This window comes from Pectinophora gossypiella, chromosome 27 (genome assembly GCF_024362695.1).
Source record: "Pectinophora gossypiella chromosome 27, ilPecGoss1.1, whole genome shotgun sequence".
NCBI classification, from domain to species: domain Eukaryota; kingdom Metazoa; phylum Arthropoda; class Insecta; order Lepidoptera; family Gelechiidae; genus Pectinophora; species Pectinophora gossypiella.
The window spans coordinates 6,278,521-6,298,291 of NC_065430.1; the positions used below are offsets into that span (position 1 = coordinate 6,278,521).

The window sequence follows — 19,771 nt, forward strand, 5'->3', positions numbered from 1 at the left end:
TTATAGACTCGGTGTAGCAGTCGAAGTTTAGGTTGGCAATTAGGTCCATACCATAGAGCTCGAGATAGTTGGTAATTGACGTGGATATTAGTGATGGTGTAACGAATGTAAATTTTTAGACATTCGCGAATGCGTATACGAATATCTGCAAAAAATATTCGCGAATGCTAATATTCGTTACATCACTAATGGGTACACTCCGGAACATTGGAGCCAGATTCGTTTCGCGGTGAACAGACATACCTGGGTTTTGGAAGCGTTGAATTCGACCAAGTTGTTGTCACCCCGTTCTGAGACGGACTTAAGGGTCAAATTCACACGATTCATAAGATCCTGATAACAAGTTCTGATAACGCTGACATTCCTGGTGCTTGTTCTCCGTCACTGTGCTATCGTCTGCATACCCATAGGACATAAATCAGCAGATAATTGATCTGGAGCAGGAAGATAGTGGGAGAGAGAACAGATCCCTGAGGGACTCCGGCACTAATACCATGTAAATCAGACGAGCACCCATCGACGACTTCCCAAATCCGTCTATTCCTCCGGAAGTCAGATATCCAATTACGCAGGCTAGAAGGGATCCCATATGCCGGAAGCTTTCCAATAAGCCTATGGCTATATTTCCAATAAGACTCTCCCAAACCCTATCAAAAACCTTTGTGATATCAAAGGACACGGCAAGAGCCTCGCAAGTGTGTAGCGTACACAAGAATTCGCCAGTTGACCTATTACGGCGGAAACCAAATTGGCGGTCACTAAATAGATCGTTGGTGAAGGTACGCTAGAAGGGAATTGTTCAAGTTCGCTGAAATGGGGCGGTAGTTAGCAGGGTCGGCACGGCACGACTACCTTTTTTGGACACAAGCTGCACATAGGCAAGCTTACATGGGTTCGGGACTAGTCCTGAACCCAAAGAGAGCCGGTAGAGCCGTGTCAGTACTGGAGACGACTCAAGTGCACAGTTCTGCTGTACGATTGCTGGAATACCATCTGGACCACGGAACTCATTCACGTCTAGAATGTGAAGCATTTTTAGGACCTCATGTTGCCGGATACAGATCTCTGCCATTCTTCTTCTTCTTGTAGTTTCGATGGCATTCAAATTTTTTTCAGCCCAGTATTGCCATTGCCAGATCACAAAGAGGTACACTAGGTGGAATATTGTTCTCAGCATCTAGACGAGAGTCGCAGGTGAGGAGATAAATAAATTTGCCTTCTCGTGCGCGGTATAGGTCAGCGATCCATCAGGTTTCAGCAATGGCGGCAACAACAGACGGCAGAAATTAGCTAGATAAATACCAGTTGGGTACTTAGCCAGTTTCGCACCGATTTGGCCTACTTATATGGTCGAAACGAGCTCCGCGTATTGTCCTCTTGCAAGACTTGGCGGCGTTATTCGGAGTTTTCTTCAGAGTTAGGAGCTTTGCAGGTATATTCTTCACCCCACACCCGGTATGTGGGTCTGCGCAGCTCGTCGGGTCTTCTGAAGAAAAGCATACCTCACTCCAAGGATAGGACGCGAAGAAGTGCCGCATCTCATCCCAGTCTGCTAACTTGTATCGTCATCTTCGCCTGGATTCTCTGCGGTTAAGATCAGATGGGGGATAGACAGATAGAGATCTCACCAAACAATGGCCGGAAGTTCCTAAAGGAAAGTCACTGATACTTGATATCGGTCCGGATCAGTTGTCGGCAGAAGTTCCAAGCAGTTGGCGGTATGGTTGGCAACGTCAGGTACCCTTGCAGCGCAATTTACCAGCTGTGAGAAACTTAGTGACAAGGCAAAAGCCTGCACCTCTTTGTCAGCATGGTCGGTCTGCTGGAACGGGTACAAACACTCTTGATGGCAGGCGTTGAAGTCCCCCAGAAGAAAAAGTTGCGTTGAGGGATACTATACTCCGCATTACCAACTCCACTTTGCCAACTCCGATGTGTCATTAAGGTAGGTGAATAACCTGGAATCCAGTCGAGTGAAGTGGAATCTAGCCATCCTTATCGATTCCAATCAATTTTGTAAATTTTACTCGAATCCAGACGATTTTAGCCGATTTTTAACGATTCCATTCAATTTTGTCGAATATAGCCGATTCTTCAAAAACGCTTGTTTCCCGTTTATACCCATCTTTCTCTTTCCAGCTGAGTTTGTTTTAATATTTTACTCTTCGTTAGTAATAACCTATAAAACCGAGGTTAACCCTTGATATGTGTTAACAGGTTTCAATAGGTTAACAGATTAACGTGTTACCGTAATAAAAGGATACCGATTGAATCTGTTAACCTTTTATATCGGTTAACTTTTTAAATGGGTTTTCCGAACACTGGCTACCCAAGGGAAACACACCAAAAAGACTTTATTAATTAACTAAAAACTATTTTTACTTCGTGTGTGTGAACCCCGACAGTGCTAGTGACGTTTTGTTCTTCTTTGTTTTCTGTCTGCTTTATCTTTATTACGTATTACTCTTGCAAACATCATTGTGAATAATAATAAATAGACTGCTGTGATTGCTTGTGCTGTCAACAAAAACCAGGCCTGGTTAAAAGAGTGAAGAAGCTGATCACGTAAGTGTTTCCCTTTTTCTTTGAGCTGGGCTATTTTCAGGGTATAGAGACAGCGCAAGTGGTTAGGATTCTTCCTTTCCACCTTTTTCTTTTTTTTGCATGAATGTGTATCAAACATGTCTTTGCCAATGTATTTTATTTTGATCATTTATTCAGATCACGGGATGACTGATGAGATTGAAGTGGAGTAGGTAGATCCATAATTTTCTACGGGCAGACATATCTGTCTACCCTCTTTCTTTGCCGCTTGTTTATGTTTTTGATATCGGAATGTTCGGAACCTCATATCCCCATTTAAACGCGGTAAGAACCCGTTATTATGTGTTTTAATTACGGCTCATTATGATTACTATTATTTATTTATTAGGTACTTATTATTATTAAATTAGTCACTATGGTCGTTTGGTACACCGACTTGCTTTCTTATCGGGGAGCGCCGGTTCGAAACCCGGTACTTTTTTTTTGACGTGACTTATTGTAGATTTGCCGCAGATGGCATTAACTACTTGGCCGGACAAATGGGGAGCGCTGAAGGCTCTCACCCGGGAACCCCGTACCGGACTTGCACCAATGAGTTATTAATTTATCTTAAGTGCAGTTTTTACTAACACAGTTGCCTCGGCCATTATAGAGTTCAGAATTTGCCTTTCAACTGTTTTAAAACAGTAGTTAAACAAAAACTTAACAAAAAAGGTTATTATAAAGTTAGTGATTATTTAGAAGATATGAATGCATGGGATTAAGTGTCTGAGAACTGATATTAGGCAGTTCAATTACTCAATTGTATAACAATATTTTATGTTTTTTTTTAAAAGAACGTCTAGGGCCCTGTGCCGAGGTTTTTCTTGTAGCTTCTTTTCCCCGGCTATACAGGTTGTGAGAAGCTGCAGTAGTTTTAGGCGGATGAGACGTTCGTTATGTAAAAATTTACGATTCAAAGTGTAACTATGTTACCTACTGAATAAAGATATTTTTGAATTTGAAACGGTGATACGGCTCACCACCTATCACGTTGGTCTAACAGAAAGCTCGGTGAGGCGTGGGTACTTAGTTCATCTTGCAATGGATGTAGGTAGCTGTAACGATTGTATGTTATTTTAATTCCGTACAAAACACGTTTGAATATTGGAATGCTAAAATTAATAACAATACATGAAAACGATTAAAAATTACATTTAATAACTTTAGAAAGTAGTCGGTTTGATAACTTTTTAATTATTTCGCTTTTGCTTTATTTTTACATGAAATAGGCGTGGTTTTAATTTGGAGAGATCATGTGTAAATTACAAGTATTTTGTACATTCCCACGTAAACTTGCAACGGAAGGTCAAGCTTGTAGAGAGCAGACCTTAAAATACAAGTTTTTGAAAAAAGGGGTTTTCTAAACTTCTGCCTAAAATTTAAAATGTTCCATAAATTTTATGCCTGTCTATTACCCGTCCGTTTCCTTTTCGGCGAATAAGAAAATGACAGGTATAACTTAAAATAAATGAGATGGTGTGTACAGTCATGAGCAATATAATGTACCCACTTTAGGACTCTGTCGCTCTAACATATTTGACATTTAGTGAGACTTACAGTTCAATTTGTCAAAAAAGTTAATGTGACATGGTACCAAAGTGTATACATATTAATAAAAAAAAAAATAAAATAAAAAAAAATAAAAAAAAATCTTTTATTTCAGACTAATAGTGCCCATTTTTTTTGATAGTAACAATGTAACTTACAAACTATGTTAGTACACAACAATGATGTAGCGTGGGAATTTTATAATAATAATTTAATTAGCCCATCCCTCGGTCTACCCGTTTAACGTGCAGATCCAGGAACCGGCCAAAAACATCAGAGTCCATTCTCGCCTCTATCATATTTAGGATTCCATTGGTGCTGCCCCGCATTCGCTGCAACACCGATGTGGTCTTTTTGCGCATAATTGTATAAAAACAATCGACATTTGCATTCGCAAACATACCTGATGCGCTGCAATAACGTGGAAGCCTCAACAGAACCCTAAACATGTTATTATACTGTATTCGCAGAGCGTTGTACGATTTTTGTGTAAAACTGGCCCATAAACCACTCGTGTAGAAACTCTGACAAAATGCTTTGAAAAGCGTTATTTTAACATCAGCCGTACAACGAGTGAATCTATGTACCAGCATGTTAATGCTCGTGACCGTACTGGTATCAGCCAGCACCAAGAAAGGACAAAAGCGGAACGCTGAGGGCTCTCACCCGGTACAAAATCTAAGCCAACAGGTCTGAGGATACTCAGTTGCGCGCGAACTTCGGCTCAGGGCATAGTCTGAAAATACCAGTGTTGCCAATCGCCACATTTCGTAACTCCCCTCAGCTTCCACACGGTTCATTTAACATTACACTGCGGCATCGCATTGACAGTTATATCTTTATGTACAGGCGAGGGGAAAAGAAAGAAGTTACTCTTTTTTCGTCATATAAAATATGCCTAAACATGCCTGCACTGCTAGACAGAGATGTTTAACTACAAACACTCCTCGCCAGTTCTGTTTCAGTCCCATGTAATAGGGGCGGGCCTATTGCATATAACCGTGCAATTGTGAACCACGTGATAATAATTATTATCGTATTAATAATACCTCTTGGTCTTATATATATATATATATATATATATATATATATATATATATATATATATATATATATATATATATATATATATATATACATTACACTATATATTACAATATATATATATATATATATAATAACTATATATATATAACATTATTTTTTTTATTATCAATAATAAAAATAATAATAATTAATAGTCCCTTTTGAAATTTCAAAGAGGGACTTTCCAAGCTATGTTCCAAAAAAAAATGATCACCAGATTGTCCGAAAGTAAGACGATCCGTGCTTCGCAAGGCACGTTATGCCGTTGGTCCCGGTTACCACTTACTGATGTATGTAAATAGTCGTTGCATGAGCCATGTCAGGGGCCTTTGGCGGCTCAATAGTAACCCTGCAGGGTTGATGAGGTTGGTACTCCACCTCACAACCCACACGATAGAAGAAGAAGCCCCGGATTAACAGCTTAACGTGCCTTCCGAAGCACGGAATCATGTTACTTTTCCTAACAGTGAGGTGATTCAAACCTGCTATATCCTAACCAAATATAGGATAATCCTCCCGTCGGTGTCCCCATCGGAAATCGAACCCGGACCTACTAACCAACAGACGACAGAGGCTGTAATTTAAAAAAAATATTAAAAAATTAAAATTGCTTTATTTTTGATTACAATGATCCATACTTTTCATAATAAAACATTCAAATTAATTAAAAATAATAAATAAAATAAAATCAAATCAAACAAAAACAATTAATATATAAAACAATGTTCACAAAATCGGTACATACAATTTTTTTTTAGTTTTTTTTTAACTTTTCTTCGCACCTGTACCATTTTCGTCCGCACAGGGGCAATGACAAATCTCCGGAGACGCGCGCACTAATGTACGCTTGCAAATGTCTGTAATCACATTTGTACGCGAGTGTACTAGGGTGACCATCGGCTTAAAATCGAAGATTAATTGATTCGTACACAGAATGTGACTGTTGGTTTAAAATAAGGGTAATTTTGAAGGATTTTGTTTTTATAGCACTGCCCCGTTGTTGGGGAAACTCTTACCACCTTACAAATAAAAATAAACCAGGGATGAAAGTGTATATTAGAGAGCCAAGCAAAATTGAATCCAATTATCATACAATCGACTAAATAACTAGCTACCCGCCCCGGCTTCGCTCGGGTTCAATGCTGAGAAAAAATGAAATTATTTACGACATCACATTAAAAACCTCAAAAATAACAGTAGGTAAGTATTTCTCCACTATTTAATGGATGTTATTATACATATAAACCTTTCTCTTGAACCACTCTATCTATTAAAAAAACCGCATCAAAATCCGTTGCGTAGTTTTCAAGATTTAAGCGTACATAGGGATATAGGGACAAAAAAGCGACTTTGTTTTATACTACTCGTATGTAGTGATTTGCGCGAGGCAACCCAAACTCGCGTGAAAGAGAGGAGGCCTATAATCTTCAAATTCAAATTCAAAAATATCTTTATTCAGTAGGTAACATAGTTACACTTTGAATCGTCAATTTTTACATAACGAACGTCTTATCCGCCTAAAACTACTGCAGCTTTTCACAACCTGTATAGCCGGGGAAAAGAAGCTGCAAGAAAAACCTCGGCACAGGGCCCTAGACGTTCTTTTATATAGATACAGGCTAGAGTAGAAGATAGATAGAACCCAAACTCGCAGACTGGTATTATGAAATCTGTAAGGCAAACTGCGGAACTCTTCAGACAGAGTTAAGCCGGGGGCTGGAAGTAGGTAAATACCTACTTGACTCCGTCCTTACGTTTGTATTCATGTCACATGACCGTGAACGGCAAAAGTGTAACCACATGCTGTTAGATAAAATAGAATCGATCGAACTAATCTCGACTGATACATCACTTTGAACGTCACAACACTGGCTTATGTACTTTGACAGTGACAGATCTAACTCGTACGGTCACGAGCATTAATATGACATGTATACACTTTGGTACTACGTCACATTAACTTTTTTGACAAATTGAACTGAAAGTCTCACTAAATGTCAAATATGTTAGTGCGACAGAGTCCTAAAGTGGGTACATTATATTGCTCATGACTGTACACAGCGCATTGAACATAATGGTACTGATTCCTGTAGACACCATCTAATTTTATTTTATTTATTTTAAGTTATGCATGTCTTTTTCTTATCCGCCGAAAAGGAAAGGGACGGATTATCCACAGGCATAAAATTTATGGAACACACATAAATTTTAGGCAGGAATTATAAAAACCATCCCAAAATGTATATTGGTTTATAACCCGACAGAATTAAGTTGACAGCACACGTCAAACGTGTTGCATACTAGCGAGATGCCTATTCGATTCGCCTGGGTTATTCATTCATTTTAAAATTTACAATTGTCAATCATCCGTCCCTTTCTTTGTTGGTTGAGTGTTTTTACATTTTGGCAGTTCCAGCGTTCCGAGGTTATACTTAAAATGTAATTTTAACAGGTTATTTCTTTTGTTACAGAGATGGAATAAGATTACGTCAGTTGACCGACGGTCGCCATCTTGTCCAAATAATCTACTCACCAAATGGCGAGATCCAAGACTGCGAATACATCGCCCAAGGGAAAACAACAAGAAACTTCTTAAAATCATTACGAAAAGAACTTAAATTAGCATTAGACGAGCAAGCTTCAAAACTCACGCAAATAGAATCAAACAATAAAGATGATGAAAAATTCTACCGCCATTTTGGCAATGTGACGTTTCGGATTTTAAAAAATGGCGCGAAGTTGCCATCTGACGTTGCGTCATGGCTGGATTATGATAAATTGAAAATGGAATGTCTACAACGGCACGAAGAATTGAAGTACATGATGGAAAACAAAAATAAAGTCGGAGAGAATTCATTGGCTAGGTAATTCGAAACTTAAAATTGATAAAAGTAAAGTCAAGGGTTAGCGCAGAGCTACGGATTGGTGGTGAAGCGACGGGAAATATACAAATATTGCGTTTCATAGAATATAATTCTATTATGTTTGGCATGTATAACGTGATGGAGAATTAAAATAAATGCAGTTATCATTCACCGCCTCTCCGCAGATTTGCATTGACTCTAACAACTTATCTTCGCCTTATAGTAAAATCCACGTACCTAAGCGCCTGTTCTTCTATCGTGGGGGTTGTGAGGTGGATTACCAACCCCATCAACCCTGATGTCAGGGTTACTATTGAGCCGCCAAAGGCCCCTGACATGGCTCATGCAACGACTACTACACCAGTAAGTAGTAACAGGAACCAACGGCTTAAGATGCCTTCCGAATCTCGGATCATCTTACTTTCAGACAATCAGGTGATCAGCCTATATGTCCTAACCAAAATAGGGATCACAAATGATTTATGTCCCCACCGGGATTTGAACCCGGGACCTCCAGATCGTGAGCCCATCGCGCAAACCACTGGACCACAGAGGCCGTTAAAAATCACATTCCGATGTGATGTTATTTTCTTCAACGAAACCTCGATTTTTACAATTACTTAACTTCAATCCGGGTAAAAATTTAAACCACCATTTTTTACCTACATTACAACTACTTCTCAGCCATAACACCGAAATGACGTAAATTCTAAAATGTTAGAGACCCCCCCACACTAGCGTCTTTCGAGCGTCGTCGTGTTGTGCCAGCGTCTGCGCGACGTATACGCGACGTGGACGCCGCGGAGACGCGACGCTCGCACTGGCCGGCTGCCGAAATCCGAGCGTGCGCGGCGTTTGCGTTGCGTAGCCGCGGCTCCTGTCGCGTACAATCAGTGTGAAAATGGATTCCGACGAAGAAACACTGCTGTTGATATTCACATCACTAATTTAAGAGCTTAAGAGCCACGCTCTTGTCGGTGTAACATTCTCCATTTTTGTCTATCAAAGACCAATTCCTTCACTTCCTTATAAGACACGACGTTGACACTGTTGATATTACTGATCCAAAATTACGCTGGCACGACTACGACGCTTGAAAGACGCTAGTGTGGGGGTCTCTAACATTGACCTTCAACAAGTTGATCCATGATAATTACGTTGGATACATGATTCTGATTTCTGACTTTTTATATTTAATCTTAATGTGATTTTTCAAAAAGGCGTGTACTTACATGGTTTTTACTATAAAGCGACCTTATGGCAAAAAAAAATATTATTCTTGATTTATTCGACCAAGTTGACTTGAACTTTGTTGTTATCAACGCAGACTCATTTGAAAAACTTTACTTTATCAAAATTTTCGAATCTCTGCATGTATCAAATTGGGTTTTTATTGGGCAACAATCCATGCGCGTCGCGTTGCCAGTTTTCTTTGTCACATGTTGCATACACATCTTGTAACATTCGCCATCTTTACATGTCAGTATTGAACTCATGACACTGTTCCGAATACTGAGGGGGATGATACAGCTCATGATTCTGAGTTAATATCTAGTGGAATTTGCCGTCGCAAAATACATGATTCTTTTTTTTTAATTATTTTCAATTATATTCTTTTATCCAAATTCCATTTGATATTAACTCAGTATCATGAGCTGAATCATCCCCCTGAGTATTTTGTTACGATGTCAATTACATCCCGTACAAGTACGTATGGGTGTTGTGTGATACCGTGCCGAAACCTGAGAGCGACGATTCAGACCGTGATTCTAAGTTAATATCAAATAAACTTTTCCATTGCAATACCTACTTATTTATAAAAATGACAGTTTATATTTTCACTTATTTTAAGTTACAGATACATCTGCGACGGTAATTCCACTTGATATTAACTCGCAATCATGAGCTGAATCATCGCCCTCAGTATTCGTTACGGTGTCATTAACACCCTACCAACGTAGCGGGCAACGTGTGGTGTGAACGTCAGTCAAACATTTGTTGCCTGATGAAAACCCAGTTTCATTTCGATTCAGAATCTGTCACGACCATGTAAAGACCTCTTTTGCACTTATCTTCACCTCTACCTATATATTCTAAATAAATATTTGTTCGAATATGTAAAATATTATACACCCAATTGATATCAAGACCACCACAAATATTTATAAAGCTCATTATTCATCGTTATAATAACGCGTATATAAACACTTCTTCTGTGCTTATGTACCTATTTTTTTTTGTTTATTTACTGTTATTATGGGCTCTACGGTGGAGATAAAAAAATGATAGTTAATACTTTATTCTCATCAGCCATTATTCTTTCTAAAGATATTTTGAAAATCTTTAAAAAAAATAACATGTCGGTGCTTCTCAACTCTACTTATTTACATGTAAAAAATTGTTTCAAATCGTTAATGAATTTCATAACTCTATGATTATTATTAAAAATCTAAGCACGTCTTCTCATCTTACATCATTTAATTTTGCATAAACTTTGTTTTGGACATTGACTGAGCTTTCAAGAGCAACAGCAATTTATTTACTTACAGGAAAAAACTACATTATTTCATTTCATTTCCTACCACAGACAACATACTTAATTTACTTTTCATCTAAAACCATAGACAAAATTAAACCCATCCCGCCATTTTTTTATCATTATACAATCTTTCCCGCCTTCTCATCCTAACCTACAAAAAATGACAGGTCACAGCGGTCAATAAGAGAGAATTTCATAGTTCCCGGGACGAAATGGTGCGGTGCTGGGCAGTTAGCTGAAGAATACCACGAATTGGGGTCCGACGTCCACGAAGACAGATGCTGTAGGGCTCACGACAACTGCAGAGTCAACATAGGAGCATTTAAACGAAGATTCGGATATTTCAACTTTAGGCCGTTCACGATTTCCCACTGCCGATGTGATAGGAGGTTAGTTTTTTTGTTTTTTTTTTGTCACCATTCACGTTTTCGGCCAGTTTGAAAATTCTGTTTTGTTTTTTTTTTTTTTTCTGGGAGGTGTCACGCTGTGTCTAATTGTACTTCCTTTGACCGCGGGTCACATCACATGGTAGAAGGCCTTATTTTTGATACAATATAATATTCAATTCTCTGTTCAGAGGGAATTGATGACGTATTAAGAGGCCAGTAAATCAAATGACACAAATGTAATATTTTATTGTATCAAAGAACTTTGCCTTTCTGGGTTTATGTAGCACCACAGAACATGTCTACAAATCATTGTTATTTATCATAGCGGGTACATCACATTGTAAACAACATATACAATCAGTATTGTAACTCTATATATAAACTGCTTAATTTTACGCACACATACTTAAATACTATTGAACTGCTTGCAAAGAGGTAGATGTAGGTACTTATAGCTCTAACTACTGCATAACGTGATTAGTTTCATTCAACCTGATGATCCCTTCAAAAGTAATTCGAGGTCGGCGTTCTACCAGCAGTCAAGAAAGCCTTCTTGACAGCACTACCAGCCGGTAGTGCTGTTTGGCGGTAATGGTTTGACGTCACAACTCTACTTTACAGAGCGCTGAGCATGCATTTGGTTTTCAAGGCATTCACAATAGAATCAAGTTTTCTACATTTTTACACTTAGCGTGTGCTAAATAGAGTGTGGCATATAAAGCTTGAAGGCTACATAATATCTATAGGTTATACATAACTATTTCGTCATTTTATAGTGAAAACCGCGTAAGAGTATTTTTGAAAAATGTCATTCGAATATAAATATGATTTTTATTAACAAAACCTCGCAATAGATAAGTTAGTTTCGATCCAAGTAAAATAATGTTGTCTTAAACCTGGAATTAAATGAATTGAAAAAATTCGATGTTTTGTTGCTGAAACTCACATCAGAATGACAAAAAAGCGCTTACTTTTATTATAAGACGATTTGTAAAAGAAGAGACATACGAGTATCACGGAATAGGCCCTCTCATCTTGTAAGTATGTGTGTGTAAGTTGCGAAGTTTTTACGAAGTTGCTTCACTGGTTGTATATAAAGGGTTAAAATCACACTGTAGCATAGCTTTGGAAATCACAGCGATACCAAGTTTATTCGTGTTGCACTGTATACAGCTTCTATCTAGAAGGCTTGGTGACGGGTGTATGATGGGATTTACGCTTCTGTGATAATTTTATATTGTTTGGTTAGTTATTTTTTGTGTTAATTACACATATACATATAATGGCCCCGATTCCTGCAGACACCGCCTAATTTTATTTTAAGTTATATCCGTCATTTTCATATCCGTCGAAAAGGAAAGGGACGGATGATTCACAGCTCTTAATTTTAGGAAGAATGAGTAAATGAATGAATAACCCGGGCGAATCAAAAGGTACCTCGCTGGTATGCAATCCGTTTGACGTGCTGTCTACTTAACTGTGACGGGTTATTGGCGGATGTAAAATTTTTAGACGGTTGGTTTAGATTTGTGCTTAAAATTGACGTGTGTTCCATTAATTTTATGCTTGTCGATTACCCGTCCCTTTCCTTTTCGGCGGATAAGAAAATGACAGATATAACTTAAAATAAAATTAGATGGTATTTACAGGAATTAGCACCATTGAGTTAATTTATTTATATTATTTGTGGGACGATTTTTAATTAGGAAATTATTCCGAAAGTATGGAAGTAGGTAACACCATAGACTTAGGATTTTATCGCGTTTACGCGGGTAACATCTTCCTTTTAAGATATAAAAAAAATGTATTTTGTCTTTGATTAAAATGCTTAAAACTACATTACTAGCTTAGACTCTGTCTGAAAATAAATAAATGCCTACTTAATGTTTATACAAAATGACGAATAAATAAAAAAAAATCTAATAAGGAAGAAGTCTTTTATAATGAACGTTTAGGAGAAATTATATTCTTGTAGGCAGCAATTATGATAACATTCCGGGAAGATGTAAGATGTTAATAAAAGATAGCGTAAGGATCTTAATTGCGGCTCTATATCATGAGGTTTATGCCCATTCGCCCACAGATTAAATAATAATAATGTTTGTTACTAATTTGACTTTCGAATTCCTTCGTATTTTACGTTTCGGACGGTTGGTACAGTTGATGTTTTTATTTTAATAATGGCGGGGCGGCCATCGTTCTAATTTCAAAAATTTTATTTTGCGAAAATACTCGATATTAACGATCATATTGATATGCAATCCTGTGTACCTACTTAACAAAGTCCCTTTTTAATCAGTGGCGGCCCTAGCAAAATATTAAGGTGGTGTGAGACCTCAAAGTGGCACCCCTCAGGCCCTTGAAATACAACATTTTTGGATTAATTTACGGCCATCGAAATTTACCTATTTATATAAATCTTTTTCTTTTTATCTTTTTTTTTATTTTCTTTTTCTTTTTTTTTTCTTTTAAAAATGATATTTACGGCCACCCGGTATGAGTTTTATGTGGTCGCAATCTAACCCGATGAAGTTTAAGTTTACGACCAGGGTGCGGTGGCACACCTCGCACCGCCCTAGGACCGCCACTGTTTTTTAATCCAAGACTACTATTTAGACAAATATTGTTTGTTATTTTGTTGTTCCTAAAATGTTACAACAACAAATAAGTATAAGTACTTAATAGTAAAATAAAAACGCACGAAACTCCTGTAAGTTAAATCACAATACGTAGTTACTACTTTCAACTTAATTTTAAAACCATAAACATTCTGCTAATACAGACTGGCAGGTTTTATTGCAATAATATTTAGCAGTCATGTTGATCAATCAATTACCTACCTTAGGGTTTAACACCCCCTCGATTACACCATTAAAGCAATAAATCAACCTGTGATCTATGGATCATTCACAGCTGATGTCGACGATCTGTAGATCTTTACAGCGCACTCTATGACGGATTTACAACACCATCGCGTTTACGATTATTATTTTTTAATCATAAAATCTCCTTGGTGGTCTTTTTAATGCCGCGTAGGATGAATTTACGAAAGAGGTCTTCACACATGCTGGCAGCTGACGACGTTTTAAAAAGTACTTAATACAAAATTTAAAAAACAAATTGACAGACCGAAACGCGATGCAATGGAGATTCTGCGTGTACCAGGAACAAAATGGTGTGGCAAAGGGTTTTCTGCCACCCGATATTCTCAACTCGGTGGCTACACGCGTACGGATAGATGCTGTCGTGTTCACGACCTAAGATGTCCGTTTTGGATTGGAGGAATGGAGAAGAAATACGGACTTTATAACTGGCGTGTTAACACGCTGATGCACTGCCGATGCGACGAAAGGTTTGTATTTGTAGGCTGAATGCACTGTTTCATTTGCTTTTTAAAAATAAATGTTCGTTGTCTATCCTATCGCTATAGATATAAAAAAACAGCAGATTAGGATACATGGCTGTGTGCCATTGCCTTCTTATTTAAAAAATTAAAATACTACCGCAATAAATGTAGGAATGGTTTTTCTCCAATTATAATCCGCGTAAATCTTTGTAATCCAATAATATTAGTCAGAAATTGTTACTGAAATCTTACAATAGGTGAAGTATTGCAATTATTTCCTATTTATTTATCCTGCATGTCTGTGTTATTTGTGTTTGTGGTGGCAGCTGGCTAATGGTATATTAATGCTTTAATTGTGTTGTGTTTTTAAATTTTAGATGGTTATCCTTAAGTGTTATTTTTTCTCAGTCATCAATCAACAAAGGCCACATTGAATCAAGTCACCAGTACAAAGCAATATTCCAATTTGACATTTGCGCATAAAAAAGTAAGTTTGAAGTCAAAAATAACAAGTAACGATATCGCTTTTCAAGATGAATTGCGGCAATGTGGCCTTATTAGTCTCGGCCATCGCGCGTCGTCGCGACTTTAAATGTGATCTTATATTGTCGGAATAAACAATACTTATTTGAATTTCAATTAAATATTTATATTAATTAAACAGAAACTTTGTAAAAAAGGTTGTAAGATTAGTGATTATCCAGAAGATATGAATGCATGGGATTGGCTGTCTGGGAACTGATATTAGGCTATTTCATTTTTTTAAAAGAACGTCTAGGGCCCTTTGTCGAAGTTTTTCTGGCAGCTTCTTTTTCCTGGCTGTACAGGTTGTGAGAAGCTGCACTAGTTTTAGGCAGATGCGACGTTCGTTATGTAAAAAATTACGATTTAAAGTGTAACTATGTTACCTACTGAATAAGGATATATTTGAATTTGAATAGTTTAATTTTGGTAACCGTCTCATAAGGCTCGTATCTACATACAAACAAACGGACGGACAGACGTATCGGTTTAATTTATAGGCACCAATTAGAGAGTACAGATCGTATCGCGATGCTATCAACGGATTTTTTGTAATTGTCGTCTGGATTAAAAAGGGTGTGGAGTGGAGACGAGATGTCAGATGTTTTCTTAAATTAATATGCAAATAAATATTTTCTTAAAATGATCAGTACCATCGCATTATGTAAATTCATTTTATATAAGCTCACGAATATATGGCAGTTTAGGTAATAAAAGGTACATCCATCGCAAGATGACCTAAGTACTCACACCACACCGAGCTTTCTGTTAGACCAACGAATTCAACGAACGATTTAATTTTACATTAATTTCAAATAATTATATTTTACCGTAAGGTCTAAAAGGCCACATTGAAGCAATAAATCTTAAAAAGCAGTTAATTTATCCTTAGTTTATCGATATTGCGAGGGAACTTACTTTTTATGTTAAATTGTAATATTGCTTTTACCCCCTTGTTATAAGTAGACGTCAGGTCCGGAGTTATTTCAAAATTTAATTTATATCTACTTTTCCAGCCACATATTCTCATTAATTTTAATTTTTTACGTCAATTAATAGAGGTGAGGAAATCTCATCCACCAATTCAACAATAACTTTAAAAACAAGATGAAATAAACTTGAAAATACGTAGAAAACTTAATTACGATAGATAAATAATTTAAATACTTAATAACATCATTCGTCTCCATTCATTCTCTGTCCCCAATTCAAAACTATCTCACCCGACGACAGAAGAGGCGATGTTCTTTTATTTCCATTTATTTCATTTATAAGCCATTTATATTTTTTACTCTTTTTTACTTTTTTACGCCCGCCATCGGCGCAGTCGGAATGACTCTATTAATGTACCGTGTTATAATTATTTGAGGACAGATCTCGACATTTTGAGTGTTTGGTATGTTGTCCGGTTGATTTGGGTTTGATTTGATGTGAAGAGTTTAGCTGGTCTGTCGAGCGACCTTTGGCTCCAAATAATGCTAAAATTTTTCTTATTCCTTATATAAATACGTGTCTGCGTGGAAATAAATTAATTGTGTTAGCGGTTTCACACCTATTCCGCTCCAAGTAGAACAAATTTTCAGGATTTTTTACTAACGCGTAGGTACCTTGTAAGTACCTACTTAGATAAATGTACGTATAGAAATTAAAAAAAACAATAATATAATCAGACTAAAAAGTTTATTTTATCTAGGTGTTTATGGCACAAAAACTTTTTTTTTCTAATTGCCTAAGGCAAAAGCACGACATGTCTTTTATCGATCCCTAATCGATCGAAGATCGGATAATGCGATACGCTACAGTACTATAAACGACCTATAAAAGACCCAATTTTTTGTTCTCACTTTTATAAATAGAACAGGATGGGACGTTATCAACGTAACTTGATAGTTATTAGGGAAAGATTTTAAAATTATAATCTATTAAACATAATCCCTTAGAACAAAAATAAATTAACTATGCATATCATATTTTGTTTATCTCTTCTTAACCGCAAAAAAAGAGATACGCACATTTAAAATACGGATGATGTAAGTCTCGCGATAAACAAACTAGGTCAAGTTTATTTTTAAAGTACTTAAGTAGGTATTTCTTTTCTTACACACATCTTCATTACTATTTCACTCCAAACCTGGCCGCTTTCCCAACATCTTGACAGCCCCATTCTGCACCGAAACGATCGAAATTCGAAAATGGCGCGCGCGTGAATGCGCGGGAAATGAAGTGGAAACCATAGACTAAACAGGTGGCTGCTTGGTGTCGGCTTTTGTTTTCAATGGACAGCTATTTATAGATAAAGAAAGACATTGCTCTTTAATATTTATAATAGTGATTTTTTGACAGTGAAATTCTATTGTTGGTATAAATTACTTTCGAAATCCGTTAATTAGCCAAAAACATTAAAGTCTCATCTAAATTAAAGATATTCTTGATAGGTTAGTCTTGCAACTATTAGAAGAGCAATAAATTGTTAGTTACTTATCTAATAATAGATTTTTTTATAATCGAAGTAGGTAATTAAACACAGAAATACTGTAATTAATAATTATTGAGGAAAATAAAAAGCAGTAGCGCTAGCAATCAAAACGCACCAGTCCCCAAATAACAAAACTACGATAACGAACACAAAGTGGGGTAAGTACCACAAAAACACCTTTTCCCGCCAAAACCTCTGTCAGAGAGCTGTCAATTTTTCCCAATGGCCGCACGCTCTTATCGCTACGCTCCGCAGGATTTATAATCTGTGAATAATGCGCGAGCAAAGGTTAAATACGCTCATAATGCCTTGTCTGACAATACATAAATTATTGACGTCAAATAGGGGAAAGGTGGCTTCTTTGTCGTTTGATAACTAGTTTTCTTGTTTATCCGGTTGGAAAAATCTTTTTCTTTTTTTGCGTAGGGAGCGGTGTGGCCAGGTGTGAGAAAATATATTGTTATTGTTTCTTTCTTTTTGTGTTTGAAGATAAGAAAATGTTCTGCAGACTGTTTGTAAATAAATAAATACTTAAATAAGCACCTTTATTCTATGATTTTGTTTTGGACGTAGACATACAATAAGGAATAATGCTACGTACAGAACGGCAACTCTCCGCTCCCCACCAGCGGCTGAGCTAGGTTTACCTCACCCCGACACACTAACGACAAACTAACATTTTCATGAGTTGAATCATCCGCTCTAGTATTTGGTACGGTGCCTGTAATGTACCTATAACTACATTGATTTAAAAGATGTGTTATGTGTTGCTGTTGCAGTTTCTTGTCATTTCTTCTCCTCAGTCATCTCTTCCTCATCATTTCTTCAACCATAACCAATCCTTTTCGCGCTTGTTTTCTTCTAAAATATCCACCATTAAATATGTTTCTTTTTTAAGGGACTGGACTATAGGATTTTGGCCAACGGAGTATTTACTTCGTTCAGCGACAACAAAACGTTTTGTATCGTGTCGTATAACCAGGAATCTATCCTGGCCCGTTATACGGCGTGGGCGCAATATCTAGCCTACTAGACAGATCTAGTTTTAGGTCATAAAGACGTTACAAACGTCCCAGATACTTACTAGAACATATACAACATATATCCTGGGTTCGATTCCCGTTGGGGAATCTGTCGAAATCACTTTGTGAGACTGACCTTTGTTTGGTAAAGACAACTGATTGTCCGAAAAACTAGGACGATTCCGTGCTTCGGAGGGCACGGTAAGCCATTGGTCGCCGTGGTAAAAAACTCGCCGTGATTGAGAGTTGGGCTACGACCCTGAGGTCTAGGGATCGAATCCCAGTGGGTACTTATCACAAAAATCCCTTTGTGGTCCTCGAAGGGCGTAATACACGATCCCGACGACCCGATTACTCTAACCATAGAGGCGGCCAATCAGCTCGCGACAACAAACACTTCAGAATCCCAGATCCCATCGGCGTGGTCGGTCGTGGACGATTTCCCTCATTCAGCGATTATCGATATTGACCCACTAGGGTCGATTCATTCATTCAAATATTCTCCTCTCAGATGACGCCCTGAGCCCAGGTTTCCGTCCAACTGGGCACCCTCAGGCCTGTTGTCTTAAACGTAGTAGTCACGTACGTGTTACCTACTGAATATAGAACGATACTCTTTATTCAGTAGGTACCTAACATAGTTGAATCGTTATTTACATAACGTCTCATTCGCCTAAAACTACTGCAGCTTATCACAACCTGTATAGCCGGGGAGAAGAAGCTGCAAAAAAACCTCGGCACAGGGCCCTAGACGTTATTAATGCAATCGAGAAAACTATCTACGGGAAAGTAATTGGACGTTATGTACAGTCATGACCAATATCATATTAGTACTCGTGACTGTATGTACTGTACATCCGTTATATTTTACAGTTATTCAAAGTACTAATATCTACAATAAAGTAACGTCAAAACTAAATAAAAAATAACTTCAACGCACATATTAGGTATCTACCTGTTACAACTCTCCCAACACTAGTCGTATGCGCAAGAGTCGTTTTACGGCGCATTCATCGTGTTTATTGATATTAGCTCCGGAGAAATGCTCGGATGAAAACCTAGGCATATAGGAAGTGTTGTGTGCCTGGCAGTACTATTATTAACCTTTGCCTTGTAGGTACTTATGTAAACAATACCATTTAAGTATGGTGATTTTGTTTAACTATTTAAGTTAACATGGTGGTTAAAAAATAACATTACAACAGAAAGAGTAAATGACTGAAAACCAGCGCTAGATGGCGCCATAGCATAGCTCCGTCACAGTACAAGCTGAACCTTTTCCTTTTGCCCGTATTCTTAATATTCATAATTACCTAGTTCTTATAGAAAAATGTAAACTGTTACTGGCAATAAATTTATTTTATTCGTATTCTCTATTTTTAAAAAGCAATAA

General features: G+C 37.4%; 1 protein-coding gene across 3 annotated transcripts in view; it reads left to right on the top strand.

Moving 5' to 3' along the window:
* LOC126378908 (uncharacterized) overlaps positions 1-19,771 on the top strand; it is an 85,663-nt gene that overhangs the window by 54,723 nt on the left and 11,169 nt on the right. The window contains exons 3-5 of one of the 3 annotated variants that reach the window (XM_050027415.1): positions 7,692-8,084; positions 10,791-11,012; positions 14,140-14,364. In XM_050027415.1, coding sequence (XP_049883372.1) covers positions 7,692-8,084; positions 10,791-11,012; positions 14,140-14,364 — 840 coding nt within the window. The remainder of the gene's footprint in view (positions 1-7,691; positions 8,085-10,790; positions 11,013-14,139; positions 14,365-19,771) is intronic. The other 2 variants (XM_050027417.1, XM_050027416.1) reach the window with 2 other exon arrangements.